Here is a 23,889-nt window from a genome sequence, read left to right on the forward strand (position 1 = left end):
TTGCCTACCCTCACCACCTGGGGGCGGCCCGTCAGGAAGTCCAGTACCCAGTTGCACAGGGCGGGGTCGAGACCCAGGGTCTCGAGCTTGATGACGAGCTTGGAGGGTACTATGGTGTTGAATGCCGAGCTGTAGTCGATGAACAGCATTCTCACATAGGTATTCCTCTTGTCCAGATGGGTTAGGGCAGTGTGCAGTGTGGTTGAGATTGCATCGTCTGTGGACCTATTTGGGCGGTAAGCAAATTGGAGTGGGTCAAGGGTGTCAGGTAGGGTGGAGGTGATATGGTCCTTGACTAGTCTCTCAAAGCACTTCATGATGACGGATGTGAGTGCTACGGGGCGGTAGTCGTTTAGCTCAGTTACCTTAGCTTTCTTGGGAACAGGAACAATGGTGGCCCTCTTGAAGCATGTGTGAACAGCAGACTGGTATAGGGATTGGTTGAATATGTCCGTAAACACACCGGCCAGCTGGTCTGCGCATGCTCTGAGGGCGCGGCTGGGGATGCCGTCTGGGCCTGCAGCCTTGCGAGGGTTAACACGTTTAAATGTCTTACTCACTTCGGCTGCAGTGAAGGAGAGACCGCATGTTTTCGTTGCAGGCCGTGTCAGTGGCACTGTATTGTCCTCAAAGCGGGCAAAAAAGTTGTTTAGTCTGCCTGGGAGCAAGACATCCTGGTCCGTGACTGGGCTGGGTTTCTTCCTGTAGTCCGTGATTGACTGTAGACCCTGCCACATGCCTCTTGTGTCTGAGCCGTTGAATTGAGATTCTACTTTGTCTCTGTACTGGCGCTTAGCTTGTTTGATAGCCTTGCGGAGGGAATAGCTGCACTGTTTGTATTCAGTCATGTTACCAGACACCTTGCCCTGATTAAAAGCAGTGGTTCGCGCCTTCAGTTCCACACGAATGCTGCCATCAATCCACGGTTTCTGGTTGGGGAATGTTTTAATCGTTGCTATGGGAACGACATCTTCAACGCACGTTCTAATGAACTCGCACACCGAATCAGCGTATTCGTCAATGTTGTTGGCTGACGCAATACGAAACATCTCCCAGTCCACGTGATGGAAGCAGTCTTGGAGTGTGGAGTCAGCTTGGTCGGACCAGCGTTGGACAGACCTCAGCGTGGGAGCTTCTTGTTTTAGTTTCTGTCTGTAGGCAGGGATCAACAAAATGGAGTCGTGGTCAGCTTTTCCGAAAGGGGGGCGGGGCAGGGCCTTATATGCGTTGCGGAAGTTAGAGTAACAATGATCCAGGGTCTTTCCACCCCTGGTTGCGCAATCGATATGCTGATAAAATTTAGGGAGTCTTGTTTTCAGATTAGCCTTGTTAAAATCCCCAGCTACAATGAATGCAGCCTCCGGATAAATCGTTTCCAGTTTGCAGAGAGTTAAATAAAGTTCGTTCAGAGCCATCGATGTGTCTGCTTGGGGGGGGATATATACGGCTGTGATTATAATCGAAGAGAATTCTCTTGGTAGATAATGCGGTCTACATTTGATTGTGAGGAATTCTAAATCAGGTGAACAGAAGGATTTGAGTTCCTGTATGTTTCTTTCATCACACCATGTCACGTTGGCCATAAGGCATACGCCCCCGCCCCTCTTCTTACCAGAAAGATGTTCGTTTCTGTCCGCGCGATGCGTGGAGAAACCCGCTGGCTGCACCGCTTCGGATTGCGTCTCTCCAGTGAGCCACGTTTCCGTGAAACAGAGAACGTTACAGTCTCTGATGTCCCTCTGGAATGCTACCCTTGCTCGGATTTCATCAACCTTGTTGTCAAGAGACTGGACATTGGCAAGAAGAATGCTAGGGAGTGGTGCACGATGTGCCCGTCTCCGGAGTCTGACCAGAAGACCGCTTCGTTTCCCTCTTTTTCTGAGTCGTTTTTTTGGGTCGCTGCATGGGAACCATCCCGTGGCGCTGGTTGTAAGGCAGAACACAGGATCCGCATCGCGAAAAACATATTCTTGGTCGTACTGGTGGTGAGTTGACGCTGATCTTATATTCAGTAGTTCTTCTCGGCTGTATGTGATGAAACCTAAGATGACCTGGGGTACTAGGGGTACCCCAGGTACACTGGGGTACTAGTGTAAGAAATAACACGTCAGCCACTCTCAGCCCATCCCACCTATCACCATAGACCTCAGCTCTTTAATCCCACCCCTCAGCCACACTCAGCCCATCCCACCTATCACCATAGACCTCAGCTCTTTAATCCTACCCCTCAGCCACTCTCAGCCCATCCCACCTATCACCATAGACCTCAGGTCTTTAATCCCAACCCGTCAGCCACTCTGAGCCTATCCCAACTATCACCATAGACCTCAGCTCTTTAATCCTACCCCTCAGCCACTCTCAGCCCATCCCACCTATCACCATAGACCTCAGGTCTTTAATCCCAACCCGTCAGCCACTCTCAGCCCATCCCACCTATCACCTTAGACCTCAGCTCTTTAATCCCACCCCTCAGCCACTCTGAGCCTATCCCAACTATCACCATAGACCTCAGCTCTTAAATCCCACCCCTCAGCCACTCTCAGCCCATTCCACCTATCATCCTCGTTTGGTTTCCATGTGCCATATATTTTTCAATTGTGCTGTGATGTTTTACATACATTTTAAATCTTTCTAATTCTATAGTATCCACAGATTGTGAGCTAAAGATGAAAGCCTACGAGTATTATTATGTTATTTATTTATTCAAAATCGCCCAAAACTGCTATTTGTAAGGTTAATTTTAAATGAATGTTGTGATTTTCTTCACCATTCCTGAACCTGTGACCAGAAACAAGCTACATAGGGGCAATACCAGAATAAATTATGTAGTGTTTCTGTCTCATCGCAGCAAAATCTACAGAGCTGAGATTGTTGTATAGCGTATACAACAACGTATATAGCGTTCTGTTGGTGGCAAGAATTTTGTATAATAATTTAAATTGAAAAACTGGAAGTGTTGTTTTTTTGTACCAGTTCATAAACCATGTGCCATGGAATCGGTTCATCTAAATCTCTGCCCATTTATTTTGCTACCTGTATGGCACAGCTGTCAACATTTTGGGCCTCAAATGAAACTGGTATATTTTTTATTTATGCCAATTCCTCTTTTTTGTATCTTTAATTTATGGAAAGCAAACAAGTTTCCTTCCTTGTCCCTTTTCCACTTGCCTCCTCCATATGTGTGGTAATGCTGCAATCAGTTGGTTGTACGTTTGGAGCAGACATTAACATATATTTTCAATAGCAGCTATTGTTTCTATTCATAATATCATTAATACATATAATACCAATTAAATCCATAAAGAATGTGTTTTTATTCATCAGTATAATCACTAACATTTGTTGTAATATTTGTTCTACCTTTTCTGGAGGATACAACTGAAATTGTAACCAGCTTTGTATGGCTTGTTTAAGAAAGGGAAATACTTTAAACAAAATGTCATTTTCAATTACAGACATTTTTTTCTTGGAAATTAGAAGTTGTAATCTGTATAAAGGCAAGAAGGCACATTTTGAATAAAGGAAAAACCTTTCTGAATAATCTACTGGGTTTTAATATAACTTATGTATGAGTGAAGCTTCTAGCGAGCGGTTTAAAGCTTTAATATTTAATCATTTTAGGCCCCCAAACTCATATTCATTATATAAATAAGCACATTTAATTTTGTCTGGTTTAGCATTCCAAATAAAATGGTATATTTTTTGCTCATATGATTTAAAAAACAACTCGTCTGCAGTAGGCAGTGCCATTAGTAAGTCAGTAAGCTGTGATCGGACCAAAGAGTTCATCAATGGCAGTGCCATTAGTAAGTCAGTAAGCTGTGATCGGATCAAAGAGTTCATCAATGGCAGTGCCATTAGTAAGTCAGTAAGCTGTGATCGGACCAAAGAGTTCATCAATGGCAGTGCCATTAGTAAGTCAGTAAGCTGTGATCGGACCAAAGAGTTCATCAATGGCAGTGCCATTAGTAAGTCAGTAAGCTGTGATCGGTAAGCTGTGAGTAAGCTGTGATCGACCAAAGAGTTCATCAATGTGATTTTTCCATAAATAGACAAGTATTTACCTCTCCATGGTTGCAGAATCTTGCCTACTTTTGCAAACTTTTTATTGAAATTGATTGTGGTAAGTTCATTTATATTTTTTGAGTTGTGAATATGAAGTATGTCTAATTCACCATCCGCCCATTTTATTTGTAAACTACAAGGTAGTGTAAACACTGTGTCTTTTAACGATCCAATATGTAATATGGTACACTTGTCATAATTAAGTTTTAGTCCAGAGAGGCTAGAAAAGTGATCAAGATCTTCAATGAGACTGTGCAGGGATCCAGATTGAAACTGTGCAGGGATCCAGATTGAAACTGTGCAGGGATCCAGATTGAAACTGTGCAGGGATCCAGATTGAAACTGTGCAGGGATCCAGATTGAAACTGTGCAGGGATCCAGATTGAAACTGTGCAGGGATCCAGATTGAAACTGTGCAGGGATCCAGATTGAAACTGTGCAGGGATCCAGATTGAAACTGTGCAGGGATCCAGATTGCGGACTTCAGTCATCTGCATACATTGACATTTGTTTTTATCCCCTGGATTTCTAACTTCTTGATGTTCTTGTTGGATCTAATTTTAATAGCTAGCATTTCAATGGACATAATAAATAGATATGGAGACAACGGACAGACTTGTTTTACTCCTCTTAAAAGCTCAATACTCTCTGAGAAGTAACCATTATTTACTATTTTACATCTGGGGTTGCTGTACATAACTTTTAACCCATTGTATAAGAGATTCGCAGAATATAAAGTAATCCAGGCATTTATATATACATTCTAGTTGTTCTTTATCAAACGCTGTTTAAAAATCTGCTATGAAGACCAGGCCTGGTATCTTTGATGTTACATAATGTTCAATTGTTTCAAGTAATTGTCGTATATTATCTCCAATATATCGTCCAAACATGTCTGACCAGGATGAACAATATCTGGTAAAACCTTTTTATTCTATGTGCTATGCATTTCGCCAGGATTTTTGTTGCCTCCAGTTTTATAAATGGACTGGATCTTTATACTTACCACCAGGGTCCTGTTTTAGTAGTAATGAAATCAGACCACCTTGTTGAGTACCTGAACATCTACAAATTTAAAATATGCTAATAATGGATCTTTGAGTACATCAAAAAAGGTCTGATATACAGTGGGGCAAAGAAGTATTTAGTCAGCCACCAATTGTGCAAGTTCTCCCACTTAAAAAGATGAGAGAGGCCTGTAATTTTCATCATAGGTACACTTCAACTATGACAGACAAAATGAGAAAAAAAATCCAGAAAATCACATTAGGAAATACATCTTTACAGTTAAAATCATTCAGTGGAAATGGAGGAGACTGAAAAGAAAACATTATGCAACATTATACACATAAAACATATTAAAATATTTAGCTTTCAAAATATAATTTGGTGAATCATGGATGAGTCCATAATTTGTAACGAGTTTCTGCAAATTGTTTTTGGTAACTTTTCTATGATAAAGATTCAAGAAAACACTTGTGCATTTTTCACCATTTTCCATCCAATCCGCTTTATTCTTGTAAAACATTACACTTGTTCGTTCTTATAAGTACCTCCAATTCTTTTAGTTTTTCCTGTAACCAATGTTGTGCCTCTTTAGGCATTAACTCTGCATTTTTAAGGTTGGGGTTAAGTTTAGGAATGAACTCAGAAATCTTAAGGTTAGGCATGAACTCTGAATGGTTAAGGTAAGGGTTAAGGTTTGGGATAGGCTTAAAACAAAAACTTCAAAAACAACTTTCTATCACTGGATTTCAACATGCAACCTTTTGCATCAGAGGCAAACGCCCATCCACCATCCCTGTCCGCAACACCCTTGAATGTAACAGCACTCACTGTTGCCCCTAGTGGCTGGTTCCCACATCATCTCCCAACATCCTCAGACATGGATGGATGTCTAGTACTGACTTGTATCACGGGTGACCTGGCTGGTTTATCATATGTCTGATGTGTTCTTGTGTGTGTGTGTGTGTGTGTGTTCGTGTTCCAGGCGACGGGCAGAAGATCTCGGCAGGTGGACAATAGTCCGGAGGGGGTGTGGTCTGCCTGGGAGGAGTGGTCAGGATGTTCTCAGAGTTGTGGAGTGGGCGTGTCACAGAGAACCAGAAAGTGTGAAGCCCCTCCCCGTCCCCTAACTCCACCCCTCTCCCACTCTCCTCCAATCTGGGAGGGTTCATCGTTCCTCCCAGGGAGGGCAGGGGGTCCCAACCATGGCTCTGTCATCTCCGCCATCCACCCCTTCTACCGCCCTCGTTACTCTAGCAACCAGCCATCCCAATACGGGGGAGGAGGTGGGGGAGGGACAGAGAGACAGCCAGACCCCTTCTATCCCCCCTCACTCCCATCATCCATTCAGAACCCAGGACTGTCTCTCTATCGGGACACTCCTATAGGAGGAGGGGCAGGAGCTGTGCCAGCGCAGTCCTCCAATCCCACGTCTCCCCTCTATCGCCCGGAATTCTCATTACCCAATCAGGAGCCAGGTTCTGTTTATCGCTCCCCCTCATTTCCTGCCCCCCCATCCAGCTACAGCCAACCAGCACAGGCCGCCCGCCGGCCAACCAATCCTGGAACAGGGAGGGCGGGAGGAAGTGGCAGCAGAAGGTCAGTGTTGCCCAATAGGGGGGCTCTGCCTGCTAGTAGGTGAGTATGATTGGATGATCGTGTTGGCAAGGAAACTGTTTACTGTAGATGTTGTGTAAATGTTGTTTTAGACGTCATGTAAATGTTAAGACGTTGTCGTTAGTAGTAGTAGTATGAGTTGAGTCATTCGGTTGATGTGAGTCATGGGAGTGTGAGTTGCTGTGCCATTAGCCACTAGTTCTGCTTAATATCATGACCTCCATACAGATAGACCCCTTAGGGCTCTCACTCTCCTGTGCTCTGCCTCTAAGTCTCACTGTAGGCTGTAAGCTGATGGCTCCAGTTGTGGAGAATGTCAATCATTTTAAGAGCAGATAAGAGTTCTGTCATCATGTGTAATATTTCCCTGTCTAACACCCCCCCCCTCTCTCTCAGGTCCTCTTCTATCCGTCCGGGTCAGTTTGGTTACGGCAGGGTTCCCTTCTCTCTGCCATTACACCGGCAAAACCGGCAGGCCCGCCACACTGAGCACGGCAATGCTACCATAGCAACCCTGGTACTAGAGACCGAGGGGCAGGAGGGAACTGTTGTTAACATTGACCAAATGGACAGACCCGGAGAAGGAGAAGAGAAGAGGAGGGGAGAGAAGGAGAGGGAGGGAGGCAAGAACCACAAACTGAATAGGGGAGAGAGGGAGCATGAGAGGAGAGAGGAGGAGAGGAAGACAGAGGGGGAGAGTACGGAGTCACCTGTCGCTAAGGCATTAATAATGACAACCATAGCTAAACCAGAAAGGAATGGTCAGAGGGACACGGACACTCACAGACAGATGGACAGACAGAGACAAGCTGCTGCGGAGCGAGGGAGGGAGAGAGGGAGAGAAAGAGAGAGAGTACCCTCGACACTCCCTCACTCACACAGGCCATCTCCCTTCCAGCCCAACCACGACAGAATCATTGATAGACGTGCCCCTCCTCCCCTCCCCCCTCTGCCTCACCCCCACTCCCCCTCTCTCTCTCACCCCTACTCCCCCCCTCTCCACCACTCCTCTTCCCAGCACAGAGAGAGAGAGTCCCCCTATGGGTTCAACCCTCAGCTCCAATCCCCTCACCCTGGACCCCCCCAACCCAACATCTACCCCCTGCAACATCAGCAGCACCCCCATCCCCTGGCCGAGGGGGAGACAGGGGGACAGAGATTACCCCCCCAGAACTACAGGTGTTCGGGAGCAGAGAATGAGTATCGTCGGTGCTTCTCACAGGTAAGAGCAGATGCCTTGGGTCTTGAAATGCCTCAGTGGTTGGAGTGAATAGTTAGTATACCAGTAGTTAACTAGGAGGTGGTTCCTGTATGAGTGTAGAGTTAGTAACACCAGTAGTTAACTAGGAGGGGGTTCCTGTATGAGTCTAGAGTTAGTAACACCAGTAGTTAACTAGGAGCTGGTTCCTGTATGAGTGTAGAGTTAGTAACACCAGTAGTTAACTAGGAGGTGGTTCCTGTATGAGTGTAGAGTTAGTAACACCAGTATTAACTAGGAGCTGGTTCCTGTATGAGTGTAGAGTTAGTAACACCAGTAGTTAACTAGGAGCTGGTTCCTGTATGAGTGTAGAGTTAGTAACACCAGTAGTTAACTAGGTGATGGTTCCTGTATGAGTGTAGAGTTAGTAACACCAGTAGTTAACTAGGTGATGGTTCCTGTATGAGTGTAGAGTTAATAACACCAGTAGTTAACTAGGTGATGGTTCCTGTATGAGTGTAGAGTTAACTAGGAGCTGGTTCCTGTATGAGTGTAGAGTTAACTAGGTGGTGGTTCCTGTATGAGTGTAGAGTTAGTAACACCAGTATTAACTAGGAGCTGGTTCCTGTATGAGTGTAGAGTTAGTTACACCAGTAGTTAACTAGGAGGTGGTTCCTGTATGAGTGTAGAGTTAGTAACACCAGTAGTTAACTAGGAGGTGGTTCCTGTATGAGTGTAGAGTTAGTAACACCAGTAGTTAACTAGGAGGTGGTTCCTGTATGAGTGTAGAGTTAGTAACACCAGTATTAACTAGGAGCTGGTTCCTGTATGAGTGTAGAGTTAATAACACCAGTAGTTAACTAGGTGATGGTTCCTGTATGAGTGTAGAGTTAGTAACACCAGTAGTTAACTAGGAGGTGGTTCCTGTATGAGTGTAGAGTTAGTAACACCAGTATTAACTAGGAGGTGGTTCCTGTATGAGTGTAGAGTTAGTAACACCAGTAGTTAACTAGGAGGTGGTTCCTGTATGAGTGTAGAGTTAGTAACACCAGTATTAACTAGGAGCTGGTTCCTGTATAAGTGTAGAGTTAGTAACACCAGTAGTTAACTAGGTGATGGTTCCTGTATGAGTGTAGAGTTAGTAACACCAGTAGTTAACTAGGTGATGGTTCCTGTATGAGTGTAGAGTTAATAACACCAGTAGTTAACTAGGTGATGGTTCCTGTATGAGTGTAGAGTTAACTAGGAGCTGGTTCCTGTATGAGTGTAGAGTTAACTAGGTGGTGGTTCCTGTATGAGTGTAGAGTTAGTAACACCAGTATTAACTAGGAGCTGGTTCCTGTATGAGTGTAGAGTTAGTTACACCAGTAGTTAACTAGGAGGTGGTTCCTGTATGAGTGTAGAGTTAGTAACACCAGTATTAACTAGGAGGTGGTTCCTGTATGAGTGTAGAGTTAGTAACACCAGTAGTTAACTAGGAGGTGGTTCCTGTATGAGTGTAGAGTTAGTAACACCAGTAGTTAACTAGGAGGTGGTTCCTGTATGAGTGTAGAGTTAGTAACACCAGTATTAACTAGGAGGTGGTTCCTGTATGAGTGTAGAGTTAGTAACACCAGTAGTTAACTAGGAGGTGGTTCCTGTATGAGTGTAGAGTTAGTAACACCAGTATTAACTAGGAGCTGGTTCCTGTATGAGTGTAGAGTTAATAACACCAGTAGTTAACTAGGTGATGGTTCCTGTATGAGTGTAGAGTTAGTAACACCAGTAGTTAACTAGGAGGTGGTTCCTGTATGAGTGTAGAGTTAGTAACACCAGTATTAACTAGGAGGTGGTTCCTGTATGAGTGTAGAGTTAGTAACACCAGTATTAACTAGGAGCTGGTTCCTGTATGGCCATAGTGATACAGTATCTGTGGTAGGTATGGCTGGCTGTACAGTAGTAAGTTGTGTTTGGGCAGTCATATGGAAACTGTCTGGCTGCTTGTACTCTCTGGGCTTTTACTGTTATGATCGGAATATCCTTCACGCTTATACAAGCAATGCTGTGTGTGTAGGTGTGGTGCATGTGTGTGGGGTCATGTGCGTGTGCGTGTGTGTGTAACGCCAGATCTGGCCTTGTGGGCTTGCAGGTCTTGTGATTGTAGTGTTATCGACTGGATTACTCTCTGTATAGTAGCTGTAGTGTGTTGGTGTGTGTGGGGTGGGGGATATGACTGTGACCTGTAGCTGTAGTGTGTTGGTGTGTGTGTGGGGTGGGGGATATGACTGTGACCTGTAGCTGTAGTGTGTTGGTGTGTGTGTGGGGTGGGGGATATGACTGTGACCTGTAGCTCTAGTGTGTTGGTGTGTGTGGGGTGGGGGATATGGCTGTGACCTGTATCTGTAGTGTGTTGGTGTGTGTGGGGTGGGGTGGGGGATATAGCTGTGACCCGTATCTGTAGTGTGTTGGTGTGTGTGGGGTGGGGGATATGACTGTGACCTGTAGCTGTAGTGTGTTGGTGTGTGTGGGGTGGGGTGGGGGATATGACTGTGACCTGTATCTGTAGTGTGTTGGTGTGTGTGTGGGGTGGTGGACATGGCTGTGACCTGTATCTGTAGTGTGTTGGTGTGTGTGGGGTGGGGGATATGGCTGTGACCTGTATCTGTAGTGTGTTGGTGTGTGTGGGGTGGGGTGGGGGATATGGCTGTGACCTGTATCTGTAGTGTGTTGGTGTGTGTGGGGTGGGGTGGGGGATATGGCTGTGACCTGTATCTGTAGTGTGTTGGTGTGTGTGTGGGGTGGGGTGGGGGATATGGCTGTGACCTGTATCTGTAGTGTGTTGGTGTGTGTGGGGTGGGGGATATGACTGTGACCTGTATCTGTAGTGTGTTGGTGTGTGTGGGGTGGGGTGGGGGATATGGCTGTGACCTGTATCTGTAGTGTGTTGGTGTGTGTGTGGGGTGGGGTGGGGGATATGGCTGTGACCTGTATCTGTAGTGTGTTGGTGTGTGTGGGGTGGGGGATATGACTGTGACCTGTATCTGTAGTGTGTTGGTGTGTGTGGGGTGGGGTGGGGGATATGGCTGTGACCTGTATCTGTAGTGTGTTGGTGTGTGTGGGGTGGGGGATATGACTGTGACCTGTATCTGTAGTGTGTTGGTGTGTGTGGGGTGGGGTGGGGGATATGGCTGTGACCTGTATCTGTAGTGTGTTGGTGTGTGTGGGGTGGGGTGGGGGATATGGCTGTGACCTGTATCTGTAGTGTGTTGGTGTGTGTGTGGGGTGGGGGATATGGCTGTGACCTGTATCTGTAGTGTGTTGGTGTGTGTGGGGTGGGGGATATGGCTGTGACCTGTATCTGTAGTGTGTTGGTGTGTGTGGGGTGGGGGATATGGCTGTGACCTGTAGCTCTAGTGTGTTGGTGTGTGTGGGGTGGGGGATATGGCTGTGACCTGTATCTGTAGTGTGTTGGTGTGTGTGGGGTGGGGGATATGACTGTGACCTGTATCTGTAGTGTGTGTGTGGGGTGGGGGATATGGCTGTGACCTGTATCTGTAGTGTGTGTGTGGGGTGGGGGATATGACTGTGACCTGTATCTGTAGTGTGTGTGTGGGGTGGGGGATATGACTGTGACCTGTATCTGTAGTGTGTGTGTGGGGTGGGGGATATGACTGTGACCTGTATCTGTAGTGTGTTGGTGTGTGTGGGGTGGGGGATATGACTGTGACCAGTATCTGTGGTGTGTGTGTGGGGTGGGGGATATGACTGTGACCTGTATCTGTAGTGTGTGTGTGGGGTGGGGGATATGACTGTGACCTGTATCTGTAGTGTGTGTGGTGGGTGGGGGATATGACTGTGACCTGTATCTGTAGTGTGTGTGGTGGGTGGGGGATATAGCTGTGACCTGTATCTGTAGTGTGTTGGTGTGTGTGGGGTGGGGGATATGGCTGTGACCTGTATCTGTAGTGTGTGTGTGGGGTGGGGGATATGACTGTGACCTGTATCTGTAGTGTGTGTGTGGGGTGGGGGATATAGCTGTGACCTGTATCTGTAGTGTGTTGGTGTGTGGTGGGTGGGGGATATAGCTGTGACCTGTATCTGTAGTGTGTTGGTGTGTGGTGGGTGGGGGATATAGCTGTGACCTGTATCTGTAGTGTGTTGGTGGGTGGGGGATATGGCTGTGACCTGTATCAGTAGTGTGTTGGTGTGTGGTGGGTGGGGGATAAGGCTGTGACCTGTATCTGTAGTGTGTTGGTGTGTGGTGGGTGGGGGATATGACTGTGACCTGTATCTGTAGTGTGTGTGTGTGGTGGGTGGGGGATATAGCTGTGACCTGTATCTGTAGTGTGTTGGTGTGTGGTGGGTGGGGGATATAGCTGTGACCTTTATCTGTAGTGTGTTGGTGTGTGGTGGGTGGGGGATATAGCTGTGACCTGTATCTGTAGTGTGTTGGTGTGTGGTGGGTGGGGGATATGACTGTGACCTGTATCTGTAGTGTGTGTGTGTGGTGGGTGGGGGATATAGCTGTGACCTGTATCTGTAGTGTGTGTGTGTGGTGGGTGGGGGATATAGCTGTGACCTGTATCTGTAGTGTGTTGGTGTGTGTGTGGGGTGGGGGATATAGCTGTGACCTGTATCTGTAGTGTGTGTGTGTGGTGGGTGGGGGATATAGCTGTGACCTGTATCTGTAGTGTGTTGGTGTGTGTGTGGGGTGGGGGATATAGCTGTGACCTGTATCTGTAGTGTGTTGGTGTGTGTGTGGGGTGGGGGATATAGCTGTGACCTGTATCTGTAGTGTGTTGGTGTGTGGTGGGTGGGGGATATAGCTGTGACCTGTATCTGTAGTGTGTTGGTGTGTGTGGTGGGTGGGGGATATAGCTGTGACCTGTATCTGTAGTGTGTTGGTGTGTGGTGGGTGGGGGATATAGCTGTGACCTGTATCTGTAGTGTGTTGGTGTGTGGTGGGTGGGGGATATAGCTGTGACCTGTATCTGTAGTGTGTTGGTGTGTGGTGGGTGGGGGATATAGCTGTGACCTGTATCTGTAGTGTGTTGGTGTGTGGTGGGTGGGGGATATAGCTGTGACCTGTATCTGTAGTGTGTTGGTGTGTGGTGGGTGGGGGATATGACTGTGACCTGTATCTGTAGTGTGTTGGTGTGTGGTGGGTGGGGGATATAGCTGTGACCTGTATCTGTAGTGTGTTGGTGTGTGGTGGGTGGGGGATATAGCTGTGACCTGTATCTGTAGTGTGTTGGTGTGTGTGGGGTGGGGGATATGACTGTGACCTGTATCTCTAGTGTGTTGGTGTGTGTGGGGTGGGGGATATGACTGTGACCTGTATCTGTAGTGTGTTGGTGTGTGGTGGGTGGGGGATATAGCTGTGACCTGTATCTGTAGTGTGTTGGTGTGTGTGTGGGGTGGGGGATATAGCTGTGACCTGTATCTGTAGTGTGTTGGTGTGTGGTGTGTGGTGGGTGGGGGATATAGCTGTGACCTGTATCTGTAGTGTGTTGGTGTGTGGGGTGGTGGATATGGCTGTGACCTGTATCTGTAGAGTGTTGGTGTGTGTGGGGTGGGGGATATGACTGTGACCTGTATCTGTAGTGTGGTGGGTGGGGGATATAGCTGTGATCTGTATCTGTAGTGTGTTGGTGTGTGTGGGGTGGGGGATATAGCTGTGATCTGTATCTGTAGTGTGTTGGTGTGTGGTGGGTGGGGGATATGACTGTGACCTGTATCTGTAGTGTGTTGGTGTGTGGTGGGTGGGGGATATAGCTGTGACCTGTATCTGTAGTGTGTGGGGTGGGGGATATAGCTGTGACCTGTATCTGTAGTGTGTGGTACAGTCCCATAGTACCAGATGGGTTAACAATCTTTGGATGGGATTTGACTCTAGAATGTCATAAAAGAGACCAGGAAGTGTTCCCTGGAGCCAACGGTTCATGTTGTTTCACTCAGTCCCAGTCAAATCCATGGAGTTATATTTACCGGGAGGAGGTCCATCTGGCTCCTAGTGTGGACATACTTCCTGAGGTACCTTGGAATGTATGACATCACTGTCTGATCCAGCCACATCTCATTCTACAGTCAATATGACATAATCACGATTGTCCTGTGTGATTTTAACTATCAGAGATGAGCTGTGTGTGTGTGTGTGTGTGTGTGTGTGTGTGTGTGTGTGTGTGTGTGTGTGTGTGTATTGTATTATGAGGGGAAACCCCTGGTTAGTGTTTGGTTGGCCTGCTGGAGGTCTCTCCGAGGCTCATTGAGTGACAAAGCTATCTGAGGTATCTTATCTGAGGTAGAGAGATATGATAATACTGAGCTGGTCTGGATCTCACACACACACACACACACACACACACACACACACACACACACACCATTATACTCCTAGTGTTAAACACATTTAGCTGTTGGCAGCTGTCCATGTGTACCAGTGGCATTAACAACAATCCTGTGATGGTTCACTCACCAGGCTACATATTTGTGTGGGTGTACTATGTGAATGTGTGTCACAACATTCTATGTTTAAGCCCGATCATGTGTGTGTACATGTGTTTACTCTGTTGCATAGAAGCAATAGGAGAACTGAGAGAGGGATAGAGGAAGGAGGGAGAGGAGAAAAGTAGAGGAGGGGGGGGGGGGGGGGTGACTCATTTAAGTAGTAGTGAAAGAAGGTATTGTGTATAGACATCTGTATGCAGAGGGAGGGAGGAGGGGAGATGGGGAGAGAAGGCCATAGCAAACACCGGGAGAGGGAGAGAGACCTGAGAGAGCAAGAGAGGTCACAGAGAGGTAGAGAGAGAGATGAAGAACTCACAGAGAGATCTATAGATGGATAGAGAGAGAGCGATCACAGAGGTAGAGAAAGAGATTTTTTTATTTTTTTATTTCACCTTTATTTAACCAGGTAGCTAGTTGAGAACAAGTTCTCATTTACAACTGTGACCTGGCCAAGACTAAAGCAAAGCAGTGTGAACAGACAACAACACAGAGTTACACATGGAGTAAACAATAAACAAGTCGATAACACAGTAGAAAAAAATTGTCTATATACATTGTGTGCAAAAGGCATGAGGTAGGCGAATAATTACAATTTAGCAGATTAACACTGGAGTGATAAATGATCAGATGGTCATGTACAGGTAGAGATACTGGTGTGCAAAAGAGCAGAAAAGTAAATAAATAAAAACAGTATGGGGATGAGGTAGGTAGATTGGGTGGGCTATTTACCGATGGACTATGTACAGCTGCAGCGATCGGTTAGCTGCTCAGATAGCAGATGTTTAAAGTTGGTAAGGGAGATAAAAGTCTCCAACTTCAGCAATTTTTGCAATTCATTACAGTCACAGGCAGCAGAGAACTGGAAGGAAAGGCGGCCAAATGAGGTGTTGGCATTAGGGATGATCAGTGAGATACACCTGGTGGAGCGCGTGCAAACGGGTGGGTGTTGCCATCGTGACCAGTGAACTGAGAGAAGGCGGAGCTTTACCTAGCATGGACTTGTAGATGACCTGGAGCCAGTGGGTCTGGCGACGAATATGTAGCGAGGGCCAGCCGACTAGAGCATACAGGTCGCAGTGCTGGGTGGTATAAGGTGCTTTAGTAACAAAACAGATGGCACTGTGATAAACTGTATCCAGTTTGCTGAGTAGAGTATTGGAAGCTATTTTGTAGATGACATCGCCGAAGTCGAAGATCGGTACGATAGTCAGTTTTACTAGGGTAAGTTTGGCGGCGTGAGTGAAGGAGGCTTTGTTGCGGAATAGAAAGCCGACTCTAGATTTGATTTTAGATTGGAGATGTTTGATATGAGTCTGGAAGGAGAGTTTACAGTCTAGCCAGACACCTAGGTACTTATAGATGTCCACATATTCTAGGTCAGAACCATCCAGGGTGGTGATGCTAGTCGGGCGTGCAGGTGCAGGCAGTGAACGGTTGAAAAGCATGCATTTGGTTTTACTAGCGTTTAAGAGCAGTTGGAGGCCACAGAAGGAGTGTTGTATGGCGTTGAAGCTTGTTTGGAGGTTAGATAGCACAGTGTCCAAGGAAGGGCCAGAAGTATATAGAATGGTGTCGTCTGCGTAGAGGTGGATCAGGGAATCGCCCGCAGCAAGAGCAACATCATTGATATATACAGAGAGAGAGAGAGAGAGAGAGAGAGAGAGAGAGAGAGACATACAAAGAGAGATAGAGCGAGGCAGAGAGGTAGCGACAGAGAGACAGAGATAGATGGAGCATTCCCTCCCACATATGCCCCCCTAGGCACAACTATGACAACATAACCAACAAAAACGGATCACAACTCCTGCAGCTCTGTCGCACTTCGAGGGGACTCCTATGGTAGGTACACCTATAGCTCATCTCTTGGCAGTAGTACTGTAGACTACTTTATCACTGACCTCAACCCAGAGCGTTCAGTCAGCCCACTGACACCCCTATCAGACCACAGCAAAATCACAGTCTACTTAAACAGAGCAATACCCAATCATGAGGCATCAAAGCCAAAGGAACTGAGTAACATTAAGAAATGCTATAGATGGAAGGGAATGCAGTTTGGAAACCTACCAAAAAACAATTAGGCAACAACAAATTCAATCCCTTTTAGACAATTTCCTGGGTAAAACGTTCCACTGTAATAGTGAAGGTGTAAACTTGGCAGTAGAAAATCTTAACAGTATATTTGACCTCTCAGCTTCCCTATCAAATCTCAAAATCTCAAATAGAAAACCGAAGAAAATGAACAACAATGACAAATGGTTTGATGAAGAATGCAAAAATCTAAGAAAGAAATTGAGAAACCTGTCCAACCAAAAACATAGAGACCCGGAAAACCTGAGTCTACGCCTTCACTATGGTGAATCACTAAAACGATACAGAAATACACTACGGAAAAAGAAGGAACAGCATGTCAGAAATCAGCTCAATGTAATTGAAGAATCCATAGACTCTAACCACTTCTGGGAAAATTGGAAAACACTAAACAAACAACAACACAAAGAATTATCTATCCAAAATGGAGATGTATGGGTAAACCACTTCTCCAATCTTTTTGGCTCTATAACAAAGAATAAAGAGCAAAAACATATACATGATCAAAAACAGATCTTAGAATCAACTATTAAAGACTACCAGAACCCACTGGATTCTCCAATTACATTGAATGAGTTACAGGACAAAATAAAAACCCTCCAACCCAAAAAGGCCTGTGGTGTTGATGGTATCCTCAATGAAATGATCAAATATACAGACAACAAATTCCAATTGGCTATACTAAAACTCTTTAACATCATCCTTAGCTCTGGTATCTTCCCCAATATTTGGAACCAAGGACTGATCAGCCCAATCCACAAAAGTGGAGACAAATTTGACCCCAATAACTACCGTGGAATATGCGTCAACAGTAACCTTGGGAAAATCCTCTGCATTATCATTAACAGCAGACTCGTACATTTCCTCAATGAAAACAATGTACTGAGCAAATGTCAAATTGGCTTTTTACCAAATTACCGTACAACAGACCATGTATTCACCCTGCACACCCTAATTGACACACAAACAAACCAAAACAAAGGCAAAGTCTTCTCATGCTTTGTTCATTTCAAAAAAGCCTTCGACTCAATTTGGCATGAGGGTCTGCTATACAAACTGATGGAAAGTGGTGTTGGGGGTAAAACATACGACATTATAAAATCCATGTACACAAACAACAAGTGTGCGGTTAAAATTGGCAAAAAACACACAAATTGCTTCACACAGGGTCGTGGGGTGAGACCGGGATGTAGCTTAAGCCCCACCCTCTTCAACATATATATCAACGAATTGGTGCGGGCACTAGAAAAGTCTGCAGCACCCGGCCTCCCCCTGCTAGAATCCGAAGTCAAATGTCTGCTGTTTGCTGATGATCTGGTGCTTGTCACCAACCAAGGAGGGCCTACAGCAGCACCTAGATCTTATGCACAGATTCTGTCAGACCTGGGCCCTAACAGTAAATCTCAGTAAGACCAAAATAATGGTGTTCCAAAAAAGGTCCAGTCACCAGGACCACAAATACAAATTCCATCTAGACACTGTTGCCCTAGAGCACACAATAAACTATACATACCTTGGTCTAAACATCAGCGCCACAGGTAACTTCCACAAAGCTGTGAACGATCTGAGAGACAAGGCAAGAAGGGCATTCTATGCCATCAAAAGGAACATAAATTTCAACATACGAATTAGGATTTGGCTAAAAATACTTGAATCAGTCATAGAGCCCATTGCCCTTTATGGTTGTGAGGTCTGGGGTCCGCTCACCAACCAAGACTTCACAAAATGGGACAAACACCAAATTGAGACTCTGCACGCAGAATTCTGCAAAAATATCCCCCGTGTACAACGTAGAACACCAAATAATGCATGCAGAGCAGAATTAGGCCGATACCCATTAATGATCAAAATCCAGAAAAGAGCCGTTAAATTCTATAACCACCTAAAAGGAAGCGATTCCCAAACCTTCCATAATAAAGCCATCACCTACAGAGAGATTAACCTGGAGAAGAGTCCCCTAAGCAAGCTGGTCCTGGGGCTCTGTTCACAAACACAAACACACACTACAGAGCCCCAGGACAGCAGCACAATTAGACCAAACCAAATCATGAGAAAACAAAAAGATAATTACGACACATTGGGAAGAAACTAGAATGCTATTTGGCCCTACACAGAGAGTACACAGCGGCAGAATACCTGACCACTGTGACTGACCCAAAATTAAGGAAAGCTTTGACTATGTACAGACTCAGTGAGCATAGCCTTGCTATTGAGAAAGGCCGCCGTAGGCAGACATGGCTCTCAAGAGAAGACAGGCTATGTGCTCACTGCCCACAAAATGATGTGGAAACTGAGCTGCACTTCCTAACCTCCTGCCCAATGTATGACCATATTAGAGAGACATATTTCCCTCAGATTACACAGATCCACAAAGAATTCGAAAACAAATCCAATTTTGATAAACTCCCATATCTACTGGGTGAAATTCCACAGTGTGCCATCACAGCAGCAAGATTTGTGACCTGTTGCCACGAGAAAAGGGCAACCAGTGAAGAACAAACACCATTGTAAATACAACCCATATTTATGCTTATTTATTTTATCTTGTGTCCTTTAACCATTTGTACATTGTTACAACACTGTATATATATAATATGACATTTTGATTGTCTTTATTGTTTTGAAACTTCTGTATGTGTGATGTTTACTGTTAATTTTTACTGTTTATTTCACTATATATATTAACTTTATATATTATCTACCTCACTTTCTTTGGCAATGTTAACACATGTTTCCCATGCCAATAAAGCCCCTTGAATTGAATTGAATTGGAGAGAGAGAGAGACAGAGAGATAGAGACAGAGACAGAGATAGATGGAGAGAGAGAGGCGGAGAGATAGAGACATACAAAGAGATAGAGACATACAAAGAGAGATAGAGAGACAGAGATAGATGGAGAGAGAGAGAGAGAGAGAGAGAGACAGAGATAGAGAGAGATGGAGAAATAGAGACAGAGAGACAGAGATAGATGGAGAGAGAGAGAGGCAGAGATATAGAGATATACAAAGAGAGATAGAGAGACAGAGATAGATGGAGAGATAGAGAGAGATGTGTAATGTTTACTGTTAATTTTTATTGTTTATTTCACTTTATATATTCACTTTATATATTATCTACCTCACTTGCTTTGGCAATGTTAACACGTTTCCCATGCCAATAAAGCACTTGAATTGAATTGAATTGAATTGAGAGAGACGGAGAGATAGAGAGACAGAGATAGATGGAGAGAGAGAGATAGAGACAGAGATAGATGGAGAGAGAGAGACAGAGAGACAGAGATAGATGGAGAGAGAGAGACAGAGAGACAGAGATAGATGGAGAGATAGAGACAGAGAGACAGAGATAGATGGAGAGAGAGAGAGAGACAGAGAGATGGAGACATACAAAGAGAGATAGAGAGACATAGATAGATGGAGAGAGAGAGACAGAGATAGATGGAGAGAGAGAGACAGAGATAGATGGAGAGAGAGAGAGAGATAGAGAGAGACAGAGAGATGGAGACATACAAAGAGAGATAGAGAGAGACGGAGTGATAGAGAGACAGAGATAGATGGAGAGAGATAGAGACATAGAGACAGAGATACATGGAGAGAGACAGAGAGAGATGGAGAGAGACAGAGACAGATAGATGGAGAGAGACAGAGATAGATGGAGAGAGAGAGAGACAGAGATAGATGGAGAGAGAGAGAGACATAGAGAGACAGAGAGATAGATGGAGATAGAGAGAGACAGCAGGAAGAGAAAGGGAAGTATGTGACAGAGGAAGAAGAGAAGGATTCATGGAAAGGTACACAAGCGGAAAGAGAGAGTGTGTGCATGTGTAAGAAGAGCAGAGGTTTTAGGATGAGAGAGAAAGAGAGGAGAGGAAAGTGTGGAATGTGGAGAGAAACCGACTGAAGGTGAGAAAAACGAGAGGAGTCCACTTTGGAAGAAAGACTGTCTTCTCTCTCTTTCATTCTTCCCTTGCTCTCTTTCCCACATCTACTCTAGAGTCAATATTTACTCAGTGTCAAGGGAGCATGCCTCCACACAACAAGCACCTAGGCCTTATCTACTGTATCTAATATACACTATATATGAAAGTATGTGGACACCCCTTCAAATTAGGGGATTCTGCTGCTATGTCAGGATTACCCGTTGTGTATAAAATCAAGCACACCGCCATGCAATCTCCATAGACAAATATTGGCAGTAGAATGGCGCTTACTGAAGAGCTCCATGACTTTCAACGTGGCACCATCATAGGATGCCACCTTTCCAACAAGTCAGTTCGTCAAATTTTTGACCTGCTAGAGTTGCCCCGATCAACTGTAAGTGCTGTTATTGTGAAGTGGAAATGTCTAGGAGCAACAACGGCTCAGCCGTGAAGTGGTAGGCCACACAAGCTCACAGAACGGGACCGCCGAGTGCTGAAGCGTGTAGCACGTAAAAATCGTCTGTCCTCGGTTGCAACACTCACTACCGAGTTCCAAACTGCCTCTGGAAACAAAGTCAGAGCTGTTCGTCTGGAGCATAATGAAATGGCTTTCCATGGCCAAGCAGCCGCACACAAGCCTAAGATCACCATGCACAATGCCAAGCGTCCTCTGGTGTGGTATAAAGCTTGCCGCCATTGCACTCTGGAGCAGTGGAAACGTGTTCTCTGGAGTGAGGAATCACACTTCACGACGAAACACGACCCTGCCATGCTGCACTGCTTCTTGACACACTGCTCGCTTAACCCGGAAGGCAGCCGCACCAATGTGTCGGAGGAATCACCGTACAACTGGCAACACGAGTCAGCTTGCAGGCACCCGGCCTGCCACAAGGAGTTGCTAGATCGCGATGGGACAAGGACATCCCAGCCGGCCAAATGATGGGCCAATTGTGCAATGCCTCATGAGTTTCCCAGTCGCGGCTGGCTGCGTCACAGCCTGTGATCGAAGCCGGGTCTGTAGTGACGCCTCTAGCACTGCGATGCAGTGCCAGAGACCGCTGTGCAACTCGGGAGGCTCCAGAAATGCTTTGTCGAGATCGGTGTAGAAGAACATGACTGGTCTGCACAGAGGCCTGACCTCAACCCCATCGAACACCTTTGGGATGAATTGGAACGCCGACATCAGTACCCAACCTCACTAATTCTCTTGTGGCTGAATGGAAGTAAGTCCAACATCTAGTGGAATGCCTTCCCAGAAGATTGGATGCTGTTATAGCAGCAAAGAGGGGACCAACTCCATATTAAGGCCCATGATTTTGGAATGAGATGTTCGACTTCTGGCCATGTATATAATAGTACTGTATGACTGCATCTATAACAGTCAGTGCTATAATGACAGATGTATGACAGCTTTATCACAGGATCAATATTAAGAGCAGTCCAGTTTACTGTATGGTCGAGGATAAGTACCGCTTGAGTTACACTGCTGGTAGAAGTTGCTGCTAGGCACACCGATCTGGGATCAGCTTACCCTTGCTAAACTACTGATCTTAGGTCAGTTTCTGGAGGTGACTTCATCCACCCTGATTTACAGCATGATCCAAGTACTGTCAAATGTATCACATGATGTAGTTGAAGCAACAATTACTCTACAAAACGGGTATGTACTGTCTGAACAGCCAGTACATAATACCATGTATTATCATGGTATTGGTCTCACACACAACAGAGATGGATGTTGAGAGAGACGTATCCTGCCCTCTCTCCCAAAGTCTTGGCTAAGATAACGGCAGTATTGTTCTCTGAAAAGTTCAGCAATGACAAAATTATTATTGTTTAGAGTCGTTATGAAGTCTTGTGTGTGTGTAATTATTATCAGCCATGCTATCCATACTGACTAAGTTTGTTTTCTTCTGGGTCCCTTGCAAATAGCTCCAGGGGCAGCAGTGTCCTTGTGACCCAGTGCTGCGTCCAAACTCCTGTGTGTGTTTATGAAGTGTTCAGAGAAGTAGAACATGTTCATTTCTCATTTGACTCTATCCTTCTAGTGAACAGACCCAATGAGTATGTCTCAGTGTACATCTGTTTCAATGTGATGACCTGATAACGTGGGTCGTCCATCTTGGGAGGTGGTGGACAGACAGACAGCTGGCTTCCTGTGCAGTGATGTATGAGAGTCTATTGTAGTGTTTATCACATGGAGGCTCGGCTTCCTCCTGGGTCAAGGCTAACTCTGAGACATGGCTGGAGACTCCTATGGCTGGAGACTGACTGACTGTGGTGTGGTTGGAGTCTACATCCATGTCCATATCTCAGGGTTATAGGTCAAGGCTACAGGCTGGAAAACATGCTTTATCATTAGCCAGGTCAGAATACAAGTCTGAACTGTTGTTCAGTTAGGAAGCTGACCAACAGATTACACATAAACCCACCTGGAAGTGTGTGAGTTGTTTGTGTGTATTTTTGTCTGTTTCTGTGTGTTCTTGAGTCGATATGTACAGCTGTTTATTGATGTGAGGCCCTGGACAGGCTGAGAGGACTAGGGGCCATTCCCATGTGGGCAATCCCTGTTCCGTCACCTAGATGAACCGTGTGGAAACAGCTGCAGAGGAAGGTTCCCAAGAATATCTGTTCCCCTAAGGAGTTAACTAGGGCACACCCAGGAGGGTGTGTGTGTTTGTGTGGTCAACAACAGCTTTCACAGTGGAATGTTCTGTGTGATCAAGACTTAGCGTTTGTGTGTTTACAGAACTTCTGTGTTTTGCTGTTTATGGGCATTCCAGTATTGTTTTTCTGTCTGTGTTTGTAGAAGTGCAGTTGATTGGTCTGTCAATGTGGGCATCCCCTCTGTCCTCTGTACTGTGTGGCACAGCGGAGGATGTTGAAGGGAGGACGGCTCATAGTAATGGCTAGAACAATGCCCCTGGGCCTTGGGGAGGGAGACCCTGGTTGATTCCCCTCTCACTAATGGCCCTATTCATTACAGACAGACAGACCCTCCCCTCCTTCTCCTTCTCCCCCCTCGACTCCCCTCCTCCCTATTTCTCACCCATCCCCTCCCTCCTCCCTCCTTCTCCCCCTCCCTCCTTCTCCCCCTGCCCATCTCTACCCTCATCCCTCTTTCTCCCCCCTCCTTTCCCCTCCTCTCTCCTTCTCCCCTCCTCCCCTCCAGTAAAACACACCTGTAACCCCCTCCTCCCCTCCAGTAAAACTCACCTGTAACTCCCTCCTCCCCTCCAGTAAAACACACCTGTAACTCCCTCCTCCCCTCCAGTAAAACTCACCTGTAACTCCCTCCTCCCCTCCAGTAAAACACACCTGTAACTCCCTCCTCCCCTCCAGTAAAACACACCTGTAACTCCCTCCTCCCCTCCAGTAAAACTCACCTGTAACTCCCTCCTCCCCGCCAGTAAAACACACCTGTAACTCCCTCCTCCCCTCCAGTAAAACTCACCTGTAACTCCCTCCTCTCCTCCAGTAAAATACACCCTCCTCCCCTCCAGTAAAACACACC

At 45.9% G+C, this 23,889-nt stretch overlaps 1 protein-coding gene across 2 annotated transcripts in view; it reads left to right on the forward strand.

Annotated features, from left to right (window-relative positions):
* Window positions 1-23,889, forward strand: part of LOC116353148 (ADAMTS-like protein 4) — a 44,364-nt gene that overhangs the window by 6,366 nt on the left and 14,109 nt on the right. Inside the window, exons 3-4 of one of the 2 annotated variants that reach the window (XM_031787368.1) lie at window positions 6,056-6,669; window positions 7,084-7,909. In XM_031787368.1, the coding sequence (XP_031643228.1) occupies window positions 6,056-6,669; window positions 7,084-7,909 (1,440 nt within the window). Of the gene's footprint in view, window positions 1-6,055; window positions 6,709-7,083; window positions 7,910-23,889 lie in introns of both variants that reach the window. The other variant, XM_031787367.1, reaches the window with a different exon arrangement.

The sequence above is a fragment of the Oncorhynchus kisutch genome, linkage group LG13 (genome assembly GCF_002021735.2).
Source record: "Oncorhynchus kisutch isolate 150728-3 linkage group LG13, Okis_V2, whole genome shotgun sequence".
Classification (NCBI taxonomy): domain Eukaryota; kingdom Metazoa; phylum Chordata; class Actinopteri; order Salmoniformes; family Salmonidae; genus Oncorhynchus; species Oncorhynchus kisutch.